Here is a 21,124-nt window from a genome sequence, read left to right as displayed (position 1 = left end):
ATTACCTCGGTGGGTGTGGGGAGCCGGCTGGTGGTGCCCACAATCTGGTGGTATGGTCCTGGCTCACCATTCCTCATGGTGTTCTGGCGGCTCCCCAGGGGGCTGGAAGTGAAGGGTTTTTTACACAGGAGATCGCTCTGGCGAGAGTCTGTGGTGAGATAGACCTGGTGGTAGAAGTTGGGCGGCATGAAACCACCTCGCACCGCATCAACGTGGTGGAAGGGCCCTGGTGTCCTGTACAGGGTGCTCCTGGAGCTGTTGAACAGCTCCTTTGACTGCCTCCACTTGTAGCACTTGAAGATGCCCACCGACACTATGGTGATGAAGAAAGCAGCCGACACCAAAATCACAGCCAAGATGAGATAGAAAGTCACGTGCCTCCTGGGGTCGTGTGTGGGCACCATGTCAGTGAGGTCGGTGAGCACCTCCTTGACCCTCTCAGCCACGGAGATGGAGACGGTGGCACTGGCAGACAGCGCAGGCTCCCCGTGGTCCTTCAGCAGGATGACCAACGTGTGCTGAGGAGCCTCATCCTCCTGGAGCTGGCGGGTTGTGAAGATCTCCCCACTGTGGAGCCCAACTGAGAAGAGGGTTGGGTCGGTGGCCTGCAACAGGGTGTAGGAGATCCAGGCATTGTACCCTGCATCTGCGTCCACTGCCACCACCTTGGTGACCATGTGGCCCGCAGGAGTACCTGGTGCCACGACATCGGTATAGGGGGAGGTGGAGTTGGGGAGGGGGTACAGCACAGTGGGGGCATTGTCGTTGAGGTCAGTGACAAACACGCTGACTGAGAGGTTGGTGGCCAGAGGCGGAGAGCCACCATCCTGGACCTGCACAGTCATGCTGAACTCCACCTGGTCCTCATGGTCCAGGGAGGTCAGCAGATAGAGGGTGCCACTCTCCCGGTTGATGGAGAAGAGGTGACCCACAGTGGTGTCACCCTGCAGGAGGGAATAGGTGAGATGGCCGTTGCGCCCCAGGTCAGGGTCTGTGGCGCTCACATTAAGAATGGGGATGCCGGGCACGTTGTTCTCCAGCACGTACACATCATAGAAGTCCTGGGAAGACTTGGGTGCGTTGTCATTGACATCTGACACCCGCACCAGAATCTGTTTTACCACAGACAAGGGTGGTGAGCCCGAGTCCCTGGCTGTGACAGTGATGTTGTACTCAGATGCCTCTTCCCGGTCCAGAGCTGCTTTGGTTTTCAATGTGTAATAATTTTTGAGAGAGGAGCTGAGCGTGAATGGGATCCCAGGGGAAATAAAGCAGTTCACCAGACCGTTGTCTTGGGAGTCCAAGTCTGTTACACTCAGAAGAGCTACAACCGTCCCTGGGGCAGCGTCCTCAGGCACAGGGCTGTACACAGAAGTCACTGTCACCTCTGGAGCATTATCATTCACATCCACGACTTCCACCAGCACTTTGCAATGAGCTACGCCAGGAACAGCACCCTTGTCTTTAGCCTGTAAGTAAACCTCGTGCAGCTTTGTTTCCTCATAGTCCAGCTGCCCCTTGACCCTCAGCTCCCCTGTGGCTGAGTCCAGAGCAAAGAGCTCTCGTACCTTGGCTGGCGTGTGACTGCTGAAGGAGTAGACGATGTCTCCGTTGGGCCCATCGTCCAGGTCGTAGGCACTGATCTTGGCGACCAGGGTGCCACTGGGAGTGTTCTCCCTCACGCTTGCCTTGTAGGTGGACTGGTTGAAGACCGGGGCGTTATCGTTCGAGTCCACGACGTCAATGTGGATCTGCACGTGGGCCGAGCGCGGCGGGCTGCCTCCATCCAGCGCAGTCAAGACCAAGTGCAGCTCCCGCTGCTCCTCCCTGTCCAGCTCCTTCTCTAGCACCAGCTCCGCGTACTTGCTGCCATCCACCCTCGTCTGCACATCCAGCACGAAGTGCGGGTTGGCACTCAGCTGGTAGGTCTGCAAAGAGTTAATCCCCACATCGGGGTCTTGCGCGCTCTCTAGCGGGAAGCGCGCCCCGGCCGCCACCGACTCGCTGATTTCCAGCCTCGCCTGGCCGCTGGGAAAAACCGGGTCGTTGTCGTTGATGTCCTGGATCTCCACGGCGCCGCTGTACAGCTCCAGCGGTTTCTCCAGCACGATCTCAAAGCTCAGGGAGCAGGGGGAGAGCGCTCCGCACAGCTCCTCGCGGTCTATCCGCTCGCTCACCAGCAGCGCGCCGCTCCCGGGATCCACCGCGAAGAACCTCCTGCTGCCGCCGGACACTACCCGCGGCCGGCGCCCCGAGAGCCGCGCCGGGTCCAGCGCCAGGTCGGCCGCCACGTTCCCCACGGCGGAGCCTCTCCGAGCCTCCTCGGGAATCGCATAGCGGATGGCGGCGGAAGCCCAGGAGGAAGCGCCGAGCAAAAGCCAGAGGCTCAGTACCTTCCCCGTCGTCACCCCGCGGCTCCGTGCGGCGACGCCGTTCATCGCACAGGACGGCAGCGCTCCCCTTCTGGCCCCCCCTAGAAATCCTCAGCTCGCCCCTTCCTGCCGCTGCCCGGCGCCCCGGGACGCGGCGTGCGGCGGGGAGAGGGGCATTGCTCGGCGGCACGGCACTGACTCACTCCCCGGCTCGCTCTCAGTCTCTCTGTGCCTCGTCCCGGCTCCGAGCGGGGCCGGGCCGCCCGATCCCCCGCTCCAGCATTGGCCGACAGCGGCACACAGAGTCCCGGCCAATAACTGCACGGAGCGCTGGGAGCCCCGCGGCCGGGAGGGAGCGCGGCCGCCCCACCGACAGCAGCGGGGCTCCAGCCGGCTGACACCTAGCCCAAAAAGCACGTGTCCCTTTCCCCACGTACGGGGCCGGTCAGACACCGGCAGGAAGGTGTGAGAGTTAACGGAGGGGATGTAGCCGAAAGGGGCGGCCGGAAAACGCGGGGTGTCCCCCGGGAAAACAAACCCTCGTTGGAGTCAGGCAGCAGGAGCGAGAAGGAGCGGGAGGGAGGCAGAGGGGGGGCGGGATGACGCGGAGGAGGGGGTCTCACGGGACCTTCCGGCTCCCGGTCCTGCCAAGAGTCCAGCCCTTTCCGAGCGTCCCACAGCGTCGCGACGGCGCGCCGCCGTGTGCCAGCAAAGCAGCGTCGCCGACAAAGCGACACCGCTCTCGTGCTGCCGCTCCCCCGGCGGGCAGCTGCTGGGGTTCCCGGCAGCCGCGCCCCCGCCCCGCTCCCCATCGCCACCACTGTCCCAGGAGGGGATCCTCCCCGACAAATCGCAGAACCCTCGGCCTGACACTCCCTCCCTCCCTCCCTCCCTCCTCGCCGCCTCTCGGCTTGCTCCCCCGGTGCTCGATTCCTCCAGACGCAGCGAACTCACGGCCGGCGTCGTGCTGACACCTGGGGCACCCTCCCCACCTCCTGCTGCAGCAGCCCCGCGGGTCGCGGCACCGTGCAGATCTCGGCACCTGGCCGAGCACCGGCCGGTTCTCGGGCTGCATTTCGGGTTGTTGCACCTCCCGACACGGCGGCTTTCCGACGTTTAGAGCCTGCAAACGGACGCAAACTACCGCGGTGTTGGAATTCATTTTCTGTCACCCACGGAACTGCTAAGGTGTCTCGGTGGCACAGGAAGGGAAGAACGGAGCTAGACACGGGAGCGCCAGGAGCCCTGTCGAAATCGGTCTGTGGCAGAGAAACAGCATCCCGCAGCACCAGGCGCTTTCCCACAGCCGATAACGAACGAAAGGAAAAGAAACCAGCGCCCACAGCTGTTTGTCGAGGGAAACTGCAAGGACCTCTGCTCCCTGAATAATCTGCTCGGAATCGTTGGCACCTGATGAGCTGCCATCCCAAAGTTTGCCGTGCCTGAGGGCGGTGTGCGGGGGCTGCAAATCGCGCTCACCAACGTGGGGGACCCAACACCCTCCGGAGAGGCAGGGACCTCACCTCTGGCTGCTCGTTTTCGCCCTGCACACTGCTGGTAACTGCCGGGAGCACACCCAGATGCGCAATGTTTCAGCGCTTATACGCGGCACCAACGGAATCAACGGATCGGCTCAGACTTTCCTACCATTCTCGCAATTAATTTAATTGTCGGAAGTTAAAACGTACCGGTGCTACTTACTCCTAGCTCACTCTTATCACCAGTCCACAGAATTTGATAAAAGTATACGCCTCGAGTCAATAAAATCCAACGTTAGTAATCAATATTTTAACAGAATTGAATTCTAAAGCAATGTAAAGACTCCCAAGGAAAAAGAGATGCTTTACCCACCGCAGCTGCATCGTGCATGTAAGTATGAACAGTTTTGCCACTCTATGCCTTCTGGAGCGCCTCCACCAGGCCGTGTCTGCAGGCTCACTTTGCTGAAAGCAGATTTCTTTCTTCACTAGCCCTTATGCAACCAAATTCCAATTATCTTTCCTACATATAATCTAAAATGTAGAAAATCCTCGACTTCCTTCGAACTAAACCTTGAAATAGTCTGCAGCCGCTTATTTACTATGAAATAAGTTCTGAATCTTTTTTCCTCTTACTGCCTCTTTTCCTAATACATTCAAGTCTTTCATAAGTTCTTGCTGAGCAATTTTTCTAACATATATATCGCAATTCGTAAAAAGTTTCTCCTCATATGGGTACACATGCGAGCCGTACCCAAAGTACTTTGTCCTGGCAGTAGTCAGCCAAGATGCAGAGTGTCGAGTACAGCCAAGAGATCTCTCTATTCAGGAAAGGCGCTGAAGACTCAGCATTTCCATCTTTCATATTTCGAGTGATCTGCGGACGTTACATCCCCTTCACTTTGATGGGAAACCAGACTATTAAAAGCGACATCCTCGGAGCTCCTGAAAACACCATTTGAAGGAAGAGGACCAGAACTATGCAGCAGCAAAGGGGAAGGCACCTTCCCCCTGCACAAGGAATTACTTCAGGGGCGAGTTCAAGAGAAATCCCGGGCAGAGCGGCTCAGCCCGTCCCTATTTCTGGTCCCACCGGGGCTCCTGAGGAGCCTGCGGCAGCAGCAGACCCAAAACGCTTTCTGCTCGGCTCCGTGCTCTGAGCAACAGCCCTGGGTCCCCGGTGAATGCGGGACGGAGGGGAAACGTTAAATCATACGTGCGCACATCTTCCTTATGAATGGTTCAGAGAGAACAAAGAACGGAGCTGGAAAGGAAAACAGACGAGGACTGGAGTTGTTGTCCTCACTAAGTGCAAAGCCCGCGATAGACCATACATCAATTTCACAAAGAAGTGCTCACATAGGGCACTTTAGAGACACTAAATGAAGCATTCACTAAACCCAGACGAAAGGATTGTCTCAGCTTTGTGCCCCAGGACCCTTGTGCCATAGCTCCATCCTGTGTTCGCGCTACCACCCCGGCTCGCTGAAACTCACACCCAAGGCAGAACAGACCGAGAGGGGAAGGGGAAGACCGGACAAGTACACAGAGAAGGACCCGGGACAGCAGCTCACCTCTGCCGAACTCTCTGGGCCGGAAGGGTCCTTCCCGGAGAGGCCTCCTGGGCCAAGGTCCCCCGCCAAGACATGGTCAGGCAGCGCTGCCGCGCCCGGTCTCAGAAACGTGAAGTCCTTCTGGCCCGATTCGGAGGCCAAACACACCTCGTAGGAGTAGGGCAAGGGCAGCGTGCTGCTGCAGTAGTTGTAGGGTGCTTTGGGGCCCAGGCTGGAATAGAGTTCCTTATCGGAAGTTAGGAAAATGGGGGGGCTCCTGGCCCGTCGGCACTTGAAGAACACTACCAACATGACTGTGAAAACGAACAGCAAGGACACCAAGGCGAGCGCCACCACCAGAACGAGGTTTAGATCTGAAGTCAGCTCGGATTCGGCAGCCTTGTCGCTCAGCTCCGGCAGCGCCTCCTGCAAGCTCTCGGCCAGCACCACGTGCAGCGTGGCCGTGGCTGACAGCGCTGGCTGCCCGTGGTCCTTCACCACGGCCACCAGCCGCTGCTTCGCCGCGTCCCGCTCCGACACGGCCCGCGCCGTGCGCACCTCGCCGCTGTGCAGCCCCACGCGGAAGAGCCCCGGCTCCGGCGCCTGCACCAGCTCGTAGGACAGCCACGCGTTGCGCCCCGCGTCCGCGTCCACCGCCACCACCTTAGCCACCAGGTAGCCGGCCTCGGCCGAGCGCGGCACCACCTCGAACGGCACCGCGCTCGCGCCCGCGCCGCCGCTCGCCGCCCCGCTCGCCGCCGCCGGCCACAGCACCCGCGGCGCGTTGTCGTTGCGGTCCAGCACGAAGACGCGCACCGTCGCCGTCGCGCTGCGCGCCGGCGTCCCGCCGTCCTGCGCCCGCACCGCCACTGCGAACTCGCGGCACTGCTCGTAGTCGAAGGAGCGCTGCGCATACACCGCGCCGCTCCGCGCCTCCACCGACACGTACGGCGCCGCCGCGCCCGCGCCGTCGCCCTCCAGCCAGTAGCTCACGAGCCCGTTGGCACCCGCGTCCGCGTCCCGCGCGTGCACCCGCAGCACCGGCGCGCCCGCCTCGTTGTTCTCCGCCACGTAGGCGCTGTAGGCGGCCTCCTCGAACACCGGCGCGTTGTCGTTCACGTCCGACACCTCCAGCACCAGCGCCGCGCGGCTCGACAGCGCCGGGCTGCCGCGGTCCCTGGCCATCACCGTCACCCGGTACTCGGCCGCCTGCTCCCGGTCCAGCGCGCCCGCCGTCACCACCTTGTACGAGCCGCCCGACGACGCCACGATGGACAGCGGCGCCTCGCCCGACAGCTCGCACCACACCTGACCGTTCTCCCCGGAGTCCCGGTCCCGCACTTTGAGCAGCGCTACGACGGTGCCGGGCGCCGCGTCCTCGGGCACCGGGCTCGACACCGACGTCAGCGTCACCTCGGGCGCGTTGTCGTTCACGTCAAGCACCTCCAGCTCCGCTTTGCAGTGCGCCACCAGGCCGCCCCCATCCCGCGCCTCCACCAGCAGCGTGTAGCCCCGCGTGTCCTCGAAGTCCAGCACCTCTCGCAGCGTCACCGTCCCGTTCTCTGCAGCCACCGCGAACTTCTGCAGCACCTTGGCCGGCATTTCTGCGAAGCCGTAGGTGATGCGGGCGTTGCTGCCCTCGTCGCTGTCGGAGGCCGAGACGTGCAGCACCACGGAGCCCGGCGGCGTGTCCTCCCGCAGGCTCACCCGGTACCTCTCCTGCGCGAACACGGGCGCGTTGTCGTTGGCATCGGTGACGTTGATGCAGAGCTGGGCGGTGCCGCTCCGGGGCGGCTCCCCGCCGTCCAGCGCCGTCAGCACCAGGCGCAGGCTCGGTTCGCGCTCCCGGTCCAGCGCGCGGCGCAGCACCAGCTCCGCGAACTTGCTGCCGTCCTGGCTCTCCCTCACTTCCACCGCGAAGTACCCGTTGGCCTCCAGCTCGTAGCCCTGCAGGGAGTTCGGGCCCACGTCCGGATCTTCGGCGATACCCAAGGAAAAGCGGGCGCCGGGAGAAGTCAGCTCGTTGATTTCCAGCTGGATGCTGTCTCGCAAGAAGCGCGGCGCGTTGTCGTTAACGTCCTGGATGGCCACTTCGACGTGGAAAACGTTCAGCGGGTTCTGCACCACCACCTCGAAACTGACGGAGCAGGACGCCGACTCGCCGCACAGCTCCTCCCGGTCCAGCCTCTCGCTCACGTACAGGTTCCCGTTCTCGCCGCTGACGGCGAAGTAGTGCTTCTCCGAGCTGATCCGCAGCTGGCGTGCCGGCAGCTCGGCCGGGCTCAGCCCCACGTCCCGCGCCAGCGGCCCCACCAGCGAACCCCTGCTCAGCTCCTCGGGGATCGCGTAGCGAAGCCGCTCCGGCGCCGCCCGGCAGCAGCAGCAGCAGCAGCACAGGAGCAAAGCGGGCAGCAGCCCCTGCCCGCCCGCTCGCCACCGGCTCCTCCGCCGCCCGCCTGCCATTCGCAGCAGCGCTCGCCGCGCTCCTTCCACCCCCCCTCCGCCGCCGCTCCTGCCAGGCGCTGCCTGCCCCGAGCGCCGACGCCGCCGGAGCGCAGCGATCTGGGCACCGGCTCGGCCGCCGCTCCCCGCCTCTCTGCTGCCCGCGCCGCTCCGGCTCTCCCGGCGCCGGGCGAGCGAGCAGCCGGCGGGGGACAGGAGGCGGCGACGGCGGCGGCCAACAGCGGCACCCGGAGGCCCCGCGGCGCCACCGCAGCCGGCTGCTGCCTGCGCACCCCGGGTCCCGGCCGCTGCCCGCTGAGGCGCGCTGACAGCAGCCGCCCGGCAGACGGCGCCGGCAGCTAGCGGGAGCGGGATTCATCGTCGGGCTCTGCCGGTTTTCTGCCACCGCGCGGAAGGCGAGGCGAGCAGCTCTGTTCGGCTGTGGGAGTGAGGAGTCTGGCTGGGGAGCGTGTTACCGAGCAGCGGAGCAGCGCGCGGACATTGCACACCAGAGCACAGGTAAGAACAGCCAGACTCGCTGTAAGGGAAACAGCCGACACCTTTCAGGAGTTTCCACTACTGCTGGGGGTTGTCTTCCCCCAGCTCTCGCATTTCATTTCTATCAGCTATGACTAGCAGCAGCGACAAAGTGCTTCTGGAGAAAAGGTGTTGTAGAAAGAGAGCACCAGATCCACCGTGAACGCTGTTTTCTTTCAGGAGCTTCTTGGTTATATCCATTTCATTTTATATATCTGTCATAGTGACTGGGACTACAGGAGAACACGGCAAGCTTTATTCTCTACAAAAGCAGCATCAGCACATGCTCCCGGTTTTACAAATCAGTGAGATCACCACCACTTCCTACTCCAGCAGAATGAAGACAGCCCTGTTAAATCTGATTTTCAAAAGTGCTTCTCTTTGTGAACGGAGTGAGAAAGTTGATGTAAAAACATAGATGGTCAGCAAAAATGTACCCAATGTACTGGCATACTTCTATCACCAGTGTGCTGTTTCAGTGGTTGTGAAGAAAAGCAATTGTATACTACCCTGTGATGGTGCCTGCCGCGCATGCAATATGTCAGCTACCTTTTTGAGCATGGTCAGACACTTGTAGAAAAGAAGATGGCAAAAAAAGTCACAAGACAAAGTCTCAGGCTTTGAAGACAGGCAACACTAGAGAAGGACGTTTATTGATGACACAAACACAGTGACATGCAATTTGCACCAAAAAGACATAGAGCATTCCGGGAGTGGGGGGCTCTGAAAATGGAAAGGATTCAACTCACTTGAGTGCAACACTTACGAAAAAGTATTTAATCTTCCTCAAGACCCATTTTTATGATAGCGTTGCCTCTTATCAGAAATCAAAGGAAATTATGGAGTGGAAGGCTCTGAAAGCCAGCAAAGCTTGGTTCATGACCCTCGACACAATATGAGCGAAAGAATCGTCTCAAGCTCTATACAGACCACAGATTTGGAAAACTACAAATACAATGTATTTTCCTGACTCTCCAATTGCTCTAAACAAGAGTACTGAGATTGCTCTAAAACATGACTCCATCAGTGACTACTGTGCTCATTTCCAGGGTCCCAGTGATAACTCATTTCCTGATTTATATCTTACGAGAGAGTCTCTTGCAGCACCCTTATAAGATATAAAGATGCAGACTGCAGGACTCAGCTTTTCCTTCACAAGACTATTCCACAGTCATCAAGAAACAATTGCTTGTGGAGTAATCCTTCTATCATAGAAGAGGCCACAACGCCACTGTGTGAACACACTATGCCTGGCAAACAGGACCATTCTCACAAAGAAATAGCCACGCTCTTCTTCAGTTGGAGAGACACACACAAGAGGGTCACAGTAATGATCCCTGGGAGATTTAACCTGCTTTGACAAAACTATCATCAAGGTCGCTGTGTAGACAGGATTCTTCCGTCAGCAAGGCCATTCCCATAACCACATAAAGGGGCTCCTCACTGGCTGGTGAGGAGCACAGAAGTAGAAAGAAACATTTATAACCCACAATGCTATTAAGAATGCATGCTAGTGTATGCCTCATACATCGCTTGCATCAATTTTCAATCCTTACCATTAATGGATCACATGTTACTACAGGTAAGAGTAGACAAGGATACTGAAAGAGCTGCAAGGTGGCAATCAAAGTGCAAATCATTAACCCTTCACAGTAAGAGTATTTCCATGTGCCTTGCACTGCCACCCCATCTGTAACATGTAATGCTGCCCAAGGGAAACTGCAAAAATACTCTGCATCACTTCCATTCCTGAATTGTTCAGGTCTCTTGAGCACAGTCACACATACAAGATATATCACACAGCTTCACAACTCTGGGGTTTAGACCCAGACCCCACCAAAGCTTAAACCCACTGCTGGATTATTCTGGTGTGTGGACATGGCCTCAGCAATAAAGTACAGTCTCCAGCTCTATGGATGCCACGGATGCTCGCTTTGACTGCTCCCCAAGGATGTGGGGACTGACAAAAATGGGAGAGATGTGTAAGAGGATTCCCAAGGGCTTGTTCAGCACTGGTAACCTCTGAAATTGAAACATATTCCATGACCTCATTTTCAATCAAGACCTCAGAGATTCAGTGAAATAGGAAAATAAATTAAATCCCCTGGCTTGATTCCTAACACTTCAACCCACTTTCAAGGACTGAGAAGAGGCTTATAGCCTTATATAACCACAACATTTAGTGCACAAACATGCAGTTTTTTGAATCCACTCACAGTACAGTTAAGCACCTTTGGGAGAGCACACTGTTGAGTTGCCATCAAGGTCAAGAAGCGCACCTGTACCCAACCACAAGTATCTTAGAATTTTACATCTGCCAACAACTAATTTTGTTCTTCCACCCTCTTCCTCCATGCAGAGCTTGGAGCTCACTTTTGACCAAAACTGGGGAATTCCCACACGCAGCAAGGAAATCACAGTAATGCCTGGGAATGGTCTCGTGGCTGAGGAAAGCACCACGTCCCATGTGGAAAACACACATTGCATTCTGAGAACCACCCTTCTGTCACAACTGGCTGAGGAACACATTGTGTGAAGAACATTCACCCATAAGATAAGTAGAAGACTTGCCTAAAGCAGGCACAGGCAAATGAGGCTCTGCATTCACTTCATATAATGGCTTATATACATCCTAAAGAATGTTAAATGAAGAAAGTGACCCCTGCATCATTGTTCCACAAACAGAGATTTTGTTGAAACACTTGAGACTCAACACAGAAGGTCACCAGGGCATCGCAGTCTTCACTGTGGGCACCAAAGTTCATTCCCAGATCACCTGGAATTCACTGAGGTCTTAAGCTGCAAGCAAAGCCTTCAAGTCTTCCTCTGGACTACAGAGGAGGGGACTTCATTTTAACAAAAATTCATCCTCTCTCATCAATTTTTCTACTCTGTGGCCTGCTCATCTCCAATGATTATAAAACTATAGATGGAAAGGGCTTAATACAGGGCCTTTTCTCATGCTAAGTCTTGCAAGAAATGAAGAGAGATTCAGTTTTAGCTTCTGTTTCATTTCCTTCATACACAAAAAATTGTCTTCAGATGTTTGAAAGGACCTTTTCAAAGGAGGTAAGGATTTCCTGCAGTACAGCTCTAGCATTTTCAAATGCCAAAGCTCTATCCAGAAATGGGAAACATGAAGCACAACCTTCCTGGAAACAAAGATCAGAAAACATAGTTATGTCTCCAGGAAAGCTATCCATCACAATGTTATGACGAGATATGGATGGATACACAAGTTTTCACAATGGAATTGTAAGCAGTTTTACACATTAAAGCATCATCGTACATACATGGTTTTTACACTAATAACCAATTAACATTACCTTCAGGTCAGGAAAACAAGGATCACACTGTAAATGGAACAGGCCTTAGTACCAGTACAAAATCAAACCACTGTCCAAACAACATCACTGTAGATCCACCTATTTTCCAGATTCAAAGCCAGTCTCTCACCCTCCTTGCTCTGTGTGCACAGCTTTTAGTTGCACCATGGACAACTTTTGGCCATGGATGTCTTTTGGCCGTATGTCACCCCTCAGCAAGAACATTTCACTTAGTGACATTGTAGGAAACATAAGTATATCAAACTATATTGAGCTGTCTTGGTAGCTGTAAACGTTCAAAGTATGTATCCCCATAGGACTGCTCCCCCAAGGCCTACAGTTATAATAGGTCTTCCAAGCTTTGAAAGATTATCAGCCACATGGAGGACCAGTTTTAGACCCTGACAACATCAAGGCCAAAACCTGAAACCTGCAGATGTGAAGGAATCAGAGTTTCCTATTGCAGATTATGTCAGTAGGTACATGTGAGCATAATAAGGGTAACCAGTAGACAGCACAGTCACAGAAGGATCCTTCCAGAGGTTCCTTCCTAGCCAGAGGTAGTCAAAGTAATTTGGACAAGACAAAAAGGAAAATGCAATATAACAACTATGATAAAGTGAATGTTAACACCTACTTTCTATGTGTTTAAAATTAAAACACACTGAACTCTTTCACATGCCCTGTCTCTCTCCAGACATCAGCCTTCTATCTGTCCAGAGACAGCACAACAAGAAATGAAAGTGGTGAACCTGCAGCATGGCTGCTGCTACAGTAAATGCATGTCCAGTTCCATCCTTGACAGGTCAATGTTAAAAGATCGTGAAGCAGCAAAATACATCTGTTTCCTCCAAGAGCTCTTCACACACAGCACTACTGAGGCATTCTCAGATCCTCACAACATTCACAATTGCCTTTCATCTTCGTAGCAGGCAAACAGACATTGTTAAAGGACCAGTTGTGCAAAACCACTTCTCCACCACATGCTCAAAGACCACAGCATGGACAGATGCAGAGATTTCTTTGCTCAACACTTTATCGTGAAGAATCATAAAGGTCAAGAAGATTGTAAAGGAGAAGCAGTTAAGTTAAACAGAGGGCCATTAAGATTCTGTTTCAAGACAATCTTACCCGACTCATCAGGCACATGTGCTATCAGGAAGATACCTGGCTCTGCTAACATCAGCAAAGGAGCAATTGCCCAGCCTGTTTCTCCACCACATGCACAAGGACTGCACTATAGACATGAACATGAAACACAGCCTTCCTGGAAACAATGGCCTAGATATGTAATTACAAGAAAGAAAAAACTCTATATAACAATGTTATTGAAAGAGATGGATAGAGAAATGAGGTTTCATACAAGAATTACAAGCCATTCTACCTATGCATCATTGTTCTAAATGCACAGTTTTTATTCAAACTCTTTATTATCAAAGGATTATTTGCCTTTCAGCACAAGGAAACCAGAATCGTAGCATAAATGGCAGAGGCCTTGGCATTAACTATGAAATCATACTGTTGTCCAGCCCAAACTATGTTGACCAAGTAATTCTCCAAGTTTGACACCAGCCTCTCACCCTCCTTGCTCAGCATTCACAACCAGTATCCAACTTTTGGCCACATGTCACACACAGCAAGAGCATTTCATTCAGTGGAATTTTAAGGAAACTTAAGTATATCAAAATCATGACAGCTGCAAACATTCAAGGTACATATGGAGTCAGCTCCCATAGTTCCACAATACTAACAGATCTTCCAGTCTTTTAAGGGTTCTCTGCTATGCTGAAGCCCAGTTTAGATGCTGGCAACAAACAAGACAAAAATGTGAAAACTACACAAGTGAAGGACTTCACTATCACTCTACAGACATTCTTCTTTGGTTTACCATGACATTGTGGAAAAAAATCAAATGATGGACCAGCAACACTGTTTCCCCAGTCCTACAGTTATAAAAGATCTTCCAATCTTTGAAGGATTATCAGACACATCCAGGCCCCGGCATTAGTCCTTGAAAATAAACAAACAACACCACAGAAAAAACATGAAACCTACAGAAGTGAAAGAATCAGTTTCAGGTTATGCTGCTAGGTACTTACACACACAGTAATGAGGAGGGGAGGGGAGGGGAGGGGAGGGGAGGGGAGGGGAGGGGAGGGGAGGGAGGGGAGGGAGGGGAGGGAGGGGAGGGGAGGGGAGGGGAGGGGAGGGGAGGGGAGGGGAGGGGGTGGGAGGGGAGCGGAGGGGAGTGGAGGAGAGGAGTGCCGAGCAGAGGAGAGGAGACTAGAGGAGAGGAGAGGGCAGGAGATGAGAGGAGAGAGAGGAGAGGAGAGAGAGAGAGGAGAGGAGAGAGAGAGAGGAGAGAGAGTGTGGGAGAGGAGAGGAGAGAGAGGGAGAGGAGAGGAGAGAGAGAGAGGAGAGGAGAGAGGAGAGGAGAGAGAGAAGAGAGAGAGAAGAGAAGAGGCGAGAGAGAAGAGAGAGAGAGAGAAGAGAAGAAGAGAAGAGAAGAGAAGAGAAGAAAGAGAAGAGAAGAGAAGAGAAAGAAGAGAAGAGAAGAGAAGAGAAGAGCTAGGACACCTGTGGTCTACACAGGTAAAATAAAAGTAGAGTGAACTCTGTCATCTGCCTTGTCTTTACAGAGATGTCATATATTCACCTGTCCAACCATTATGAAATGACATGAAAGTGAAGGACACCAGTGGTAAAGCTGTTAACAAAATACAACTGTTACCTCACATGTGAAGGGAAAGGTGACTTGGTTTAACATCCACTGTATCGATGCCAAAAGCAAGGCATCCTGCTGCCTTGCAGGGAAGTAAGGGTTTCCTGAAATGCAGCACTGGTATTTTCAAAAGAAAAAGGTGTACCCAGAAATGGGAAACACGAAGCACAACCTTATTTGGAAAAAGGCCTAAAAACTGAAATATGACTACAAAGAAACTCTATTTCACAATTTAGATATTGATGGATTAATCTGAATTCAAACAGGAATTATAAACCATTATACACAGGCATCATCACTCTACATACACAGTTTTTCTGCAAAACATTTTATCATCAGGGGATTACAATTGACTTTCAAGGCAGCAAACCCACAATAAAATTGTGTATAGGTGCTGAAGGCCTTTGCACAAACTATAAAATCAAATCTTTGCCCAAAGAAAATATCCATTAATCCACCTATTTTCCACATTCACAACCAGCTGCTCACCATCCTTGCTCTGCATTTACAGCCTCTGCTTGCACCATGGACAATAACATTCTAGCCATATGTTGGCCACTGCCAAGAACGGCTCATCCAGTGACATATTAAGGAAGCTTAAGCACAACAAATTTCTTGCTGTGAAAGCAGCCAAAGTTCCTGTTCTTTATGAAAACAGCTCCCCCGATCCAAAATGTAACATACATAACAGACTTTTAAGGGTTCTCTATGATACTAAAGCCCAACATAGACACTGTCAACACACAAGGCAAAATCATGAAACCCACAGAACACAAAAAGGACTTCACTTTCACCCTTCAGACCTCATTATTTTATCTTGGCAAATATTATGCTGTATGAAATTGAAAGGATGAACACACGATGGCTCTGTTGCCATACACTGTGCCTGCTAGCAAACATTGTTCCATTCTTGAGAGGTCAATGTTCAAGCACAACTCATTACTCAGAGATTCTGTCAAACCCAGCACCTCTGTGGCAATCTCACATGTCTTTCATCTCTGTAAGAGGCGCGAGCAGCGAGAGAGCAAAACGGGAGAGAAAGAGGCGAGTGCGGAGGGAGGAACTCGAGGGACTCAGCTAGAGCAACTCACCGGGAGGGCGTCGGGCTGTGCGCCGCGGGCGCCGGCAGCGTCTTCCCCGAGCAGAGGCGCGGCCTTGTCGGGCGGCGGCCGGGCCGGGAGGGTGTTGCAGCAGCTGTCGGCCGCCCAGCGCCGCTGGCTCTTGCGCGAGTCGGCGGTGAGCGACACCTCGTGCGAGCAGGAGTGCAGGAAGGCGCGGACGCCGTCGATGCCCACGAAGTGCGAGGCCGGGACGCCGCGCAAGGCGCCGCTGGCCGGCGGCAGCAGCTGCGAGCGGCGCCAGCGCCGCAGGCGCAGCGCCAGCAGCAGCAGCAGGAAGGCGAGGAAGAGGCAGGACACGGCCGCCACGGCCAGCACCAGCCAGCGCGTCAGGCTGCCGGCGGGCTCGGCCGGCGCCGCCGCGCTGCCCAGCTCCGAGAGCAGCTCGGCCACGCTCTCGGCCAGCACCACCGTCAGCGTGGCCGTGGCCGACAGCGCCGGCCGGCCCTGGTCCTTCACCACCACCACCAGGCTGGGCCTGGGCGCGTCGCGGGCCAGCGGCGAGCGCGCCGTGCGCACCTCGCCGCTGTGCAGCCCCACGCGGAAGAGCCCCGGCTCCGTCGCCTTGGCCAGCTCGTAGGACAGCCACGCGTTCTGCCCCGCGTCCGCGTCCACCGCCACCACCTTGGCCACCAGCGCGCCGGGCTCCGCCGAGCGCGGCGCCAGCTCCACGCCCGTCCAGACCGCGCCCGGAGCCGCCGCCGCCGCCGCCGCCGGCGGGTACAGCACCTGCGGCGCGTTGTCGTTCTCGTCCACGATCAGCAGCCGCACCGACACGTTGCTGCTCAGCGCCGGCGCGCCGCCGTCCTCCGCCCGCACCCACAGCCCCACCTCGCGCACCTCCTCGTAGTCGAAGGAGCGCAGCGCGTACAGCGCGCCCGTCTCCGCCTGCACCGACACGTAGGACGAGAGCGGCGCGCCCCGCACACGCCCCTCCGCCAGCCGGTACCGCACGCGCGCGTTCTGCCCCAGTCCGCGTCCCACGCCCGCACTGTCAGCACCAGCGCGCCCTCGGCGTTGTTCTCGGCCAGACGGGCGCTGTAGCGCGCCTCCGCGAACACCGGCGCGTTGTCGTTCACGTCCAGCACGCGCAGCGCCAGCACCGCGCTGCTCCGCAGCGACGGCGACCCGCCGTCCGCCGCCCGCACCGTCACGTTGTACTCCGACACCTCCTCCCGGTCCAGCTCCCGCGCCGTCACCACGCTGTAGTAGCTGCCCACCGAGCTCCGCAGGCGGAACGGCACGTCGCCGACCAGCGAGCACCGCACCTCGCCGTTGGCGCCCGAGTCCCGGTCCTGCACGTGCAGCAGGGCCACCGCCGTCCCCGACGGCGCGTCCTCCGAGATCTCGCTCAGCGCCGACCTCATCGAAATCTCGGGCGCGTTGTCATTCACGTCGGTCACAGAGACTGAGACTACAGCCGTGTCGGATAGGCCACCGCCGTCCCGTGCCTGCACTTGTAGTTCGTAGGAGTTGCCTTCCTCGAAGTCCAGACTCCTCACCAGCCTGATCGATCCCGTCTCGGGATCCAGGTTGAACATCTTGGAGGCTTTTGTGGAAATCTCTTTAAATGAGTATTTCACGTTCGCGTTCATTCCATCGTCGGCGTCGGTGGCCGTGAGGGTGAGGAGCGTGGAGCCCACGGGCACGTCCTCGGGAACGCGCACCGCGTACACCGCCTGGCTGAACACGGGCGCGTTGTCGTTAGCGTCCAGCACAGACACGCGGATGAGCGCCGTGCCCGTCCGAGACGGCTCGCCGCCGTCGCTCGCCATCAGCACCAGCTCGTGAGACGCCGCCTCCTCCCGGTCCAGCGCCTTGGCCAGCACCAGCTCGGGACGCTTCTCGCCGTTGGCTCCCGCCTGCACGGACAGCGAGAAGTGCTCGTCGCCGCTCAGCTCGTAGCTCTGCAGGGAATTCACTCCAACGTCCGGATCGTGAGCCTTAGACAGGGGAAAACGCGTCCCAGGTCCCGTCGTCTCGATCAGCGTTTCCTCAATCTGAACTTCGCTAAAGCTTGGCGCGTTGTCGTTAATGTCCGTGATTTCCACTTCGATCTCGTAAACTTTCATCTCACCCTCCACGATCAACTCACAGCGCAGCACGCAGCGCTGCAAGCCCTCGCACAGCTGCTCTCTGTCTAGCCTCTCCGCCGTCACCAGGTGGCCGCTGTTCGCATGCAGAGCGAAATACCGCGTCCTATCTGCCGACACAACTCGGGCGCCGCGGTCGCGGAGCGCCGCCAGCTGCAGCGCCAGGTCCTTGGCCACGTCGCCCACGAAAGAGCCCTTGGGCAGCTCCTCGGGCACCGAGTAGCGCAGCTGCCCCCACGCCGCCTCCCACGCCGCCACCAACACGCAGCACAGCAGCGCTCGCTGCCTCCGGCCCCAACGCCCTTCTCTCGCCGCGCACATCTCCGCCACGGCCCCGCCGCCACCGGACGCCTGACGACAGCTCCGGATCAGCTTCCCCTCCGGCTCCGGATCAGATTCTCGCTCCGGCTTCCGCTTCGTTTCCCGTCCCCAGCTCCGGCCCTGCCGCCGACCGCTCTCGCCGGCCACTCCGCCTCGCTGCAGCACGGCTCCGCACCGCGGGGCCGCTCGCAGCCCGCCCGGCCGCAGAGACAGTGAGCGAGCGAGCGAGCCAGCCGGGCCGCAGCGGGCGGGGCTGGCTGCAGCGCTCCGCTCCTTCCTCTCCTCCGTGGTGAACAGCGGCGCCCGCAGCCGCCGCCCGGCACTGCACGCACGGCTCACACCGACCGCCGCCGCCCTGCCTCTTTCGCGGAAACCTTCGACTCCGCGGATACGCCGTCACGGAACATTCCCCTGCGAAGCGGCCCAGAGTCGGTCCGTTTGCATCCACAACACCTTGTCATCTTCGAGGAAAAGATGGAATGCATTCTGGTCTTCAGGCCACTCATGAGCAGAGTGAAGGTGGAGGGTTCCTCTGGCTGTTTTCGCTCTACCGTATGGCAAGTAGAATTATTCGTATAAATTTGACCTTTGAACCCAGTACTGCAGAAGCAGCATGTCCTTCACGAATTTCAAATATTATTCTTGCCGTCCTCCTCTGATTGAAAGTTTTCTCGGCTTTCCAACAATGTATAACCATGTAAATTCAGTTTAGTTGTAATTTGTGCTGTTGTTTCAATGTCAACAAACGATATGAATCAGTGCAACACGTATGAAATGCTGCTGCAGCACTCTTAGGGAGGAAACAGCTGCTCCCCTCAGCTCTCTGAACAGGCTGTGCACGCACTCCAGATCACTACTACTGACGAAACTAGTGGGGGCAGTCTCCGCTGATTAGTTTCCCCCACTAGAAATGCAGTCTTGGAGAACAGAAAATCTGAAGACCTGGTTTTGCTTCTGTTCACTTAAATGGATTTCCAGAAAAATGCCTACCCATACAACAGAAGAAAACCCCATGGCATTCTCTGTGAAGGTAGCAGAGACCCACAGGAAATTACTCCAGCATGTGCAAGACAAAAGCAGTACTTTGGATCAGTTATTAAACAGCTTTAAGTACATTCAGTTGAGAAAGAACAGGAACCAGCACTAAGCATCAATCATATCTTCATGAATCTGTCATGCAGAATTAGAGGATCTTGTTCTACACAGTAGAAATTCACATTCGTGGCTAATAGTTATTACATCATGACTTGGGATCAGTTAGCTCTAGATTAGCATTTCCAGGGGACACCTGGTCCCACAACACCCTTCTGCTCTTCTTTGCCTTCACCTTCATAAATGGTGGAGACTCCAGCTGCACCCTTTCACCTCAGAGACCTGTCCTACATAGGAACCTTTTGCCAAATACTTTATTCTCAGGGAAACTTCATTGCCTTTAAGGACAGGGACATGATGATCAGAACAGAAATGGCACAGGCCCTGGCACCAGTTATGACACCAAAGAATACCCTAGCCAAAGCCACATTGACCCAACTATTTTCCAGGCTCTAAATCTGCTTCAGATAGGAATGGGGAGCAGAATGAAGCCCTCATAATCCATGGGGAAATCGTCAGCAACCTGCTAAACCACTTAGGCATATGCAAGTCTACGGGTCCAGAAGGGATCCATCTGAAGGGATCCAACCAAAGTGCTCACCAAGACACTCTCCATCATTTAACAGAAGTCCTGGATATCCAGGAGGTTCGTGCCAACTGGCGGCTAGCAAATGTGTTGCCCATCTACAATATGGGTCGGGACCAGTTCTCTCCAGTATCGTTATCAAAATCAGTACGAAGGGATCAAGTGCACCCTCAGTAAGTTTTCAGATGACACAAAGTTAGTCATGAGTGTTGATCTGCTCAAGGATAGGAAGGCCCTGCAGATGTATCTGGATAGGCTGGACCAATGGGCCGAGGCCAGCAGTACATGGTACAACAAGGCTAAGTGACAGGACCTGTACTTGGGTCACAGCAATCCCATGCAGTGCTACAGGCTGTGGAAGACTGGCTGGAAAGTTAGCTGGCCAAAAAGGACTTCTGAGTATTGATCGATAGCTGGCTGAATATGAGCCAGCAGTGTACTCAGGTGGCCAAAAAAGCCAGCAGCATCCTAACTTGTATCAGAAATAGTCTGGCCAGCAGGACTAGGGAAGTGATTGTCCCTCTGTACTCAGCTTGGGTGAGGCTGCACCTCAAATATTGTGTTCAGTTTCGAACCCCTAACTACAGGAAGGTTATCGAGGTGCTGAAGCAGGTCCAAGGAAGGGCAACGGAGCCATTGAAGGGTCTAGAGAACAGGTCTTATTAGGAGTGGCTGATGGAGCTGGGGTTGTTTACCCTAGAGAAAAGGAGGCTCAGGACAGATCTTATCGTGTTCTACAATTACCTTAAAGGGGGGCTACAGCAAAATGGTGATTGCCTTCTTCTCCCAAGAACCATGTGATAAAACTATAGTTAATGGCCTCAGACTGTTCCAGGAGAGTTTTACATTGTACATTAGGAAAAATTTCATCCCTTAAAGGGTTGTAAAGTACTTGAACAGGCTGCCCAAGGAAGTAGTTGAGTCATCATCCTTGGAGGTCTTCAAAAACCATGTAGATTTAGATCTTAGTGACATGGTTTAATGGTAGACTTGGCAGTGCTAGGTTAAGGGTTGACCTAGATGCCCTAAGAGGTCTTTTCCAACCTAAATGACTTCAGGATTCTATGAACACGGCTGTTTTCATAGTACATGTCTGCTAGCAAAGTCACCTCCAGCTGCATTCTTGAGAGGTCAGTGTTCAAAGGCTCCTCTTTCCAATAAGAGACCTTCACACACGAAGATTTCCCAGACTACTCCCAGATGTTATGTTTGCCTTCCTTCTTCATGACAGGCAGAAGGACATCATCCAAGCACCAATCACCCAGCACATTTCTTCACAATGCGCACAAGAACTACACCATAGACAGCTTGAAAGACGTTTTTTCTTTTCATCACATTAACATGACATAATAAAAACATCGTGAAGAGAATAAAGCATATTCACCTAGGTTATACACATAGATATTTTTGAGTATTCATAGTAGTAGAGCATGTGAGGTAGACAGTAGGAAATGAATTCTACAGAACGCTCTCCCAAAGATCCC

The 21,124-nt window shown here is 54.9% G+C and overlaps 1 protein-coding gene across 10 annotated transcripts in view; it reads right to left on the bottom strand.

The window, feature by feature from the left end:
• LOC121077682 (protocadherin gamma-C5-like) overlaps window positions 1-21,124 on the bottom strand; it is a 177,780-nt gene that overhangs the window by 30,343 nt on the left and 126,313 nt on the right. The window contains exon 1 of one of the 10 annotated variants that reach the window (XM_040573089.1): window positions 16,541-17,992. The exons of 6 other annotated variants lie outside the window; for them this stretch is intronic. In XM_040573089.1, the coding sequence (XP_040429023.1) occupies window positions 16,541-17,962 (1,422 nt within the window). In that variant the 5' untranslated portion in view covers window positions 17,963-17,992. Of the gene's footprint in view, window positions 1-5; window positions 3,542-5,424; window positions 7,993-16,540; window positions 17,993-21,124 lie in introns of those variants that run through there. 3 more of the 10 variants (XM_040573083.1, XM_040573091.1, XM_040573084.1) reach the window with 3 other exon arrangements.

Source organism: Cygnus olor, chromosome 14 (genome assembly GCF_009769625.2).
Source record: "Cygnus olor isolate bCygOlo1 chromosome 14, bCygOlo1.pri.v2, whole genome shotgun sequence".
Lineage (NCBI taxonomy): Eukaryota > Metazoa > Chordata > Aves > Anseriformes > Anatidae > Cygnus > Cygnus olor.
Note: the sequence above shows the minus strand (reverse complement) of the source record. Positions and strands in the feature narration are given on the sequence as shown.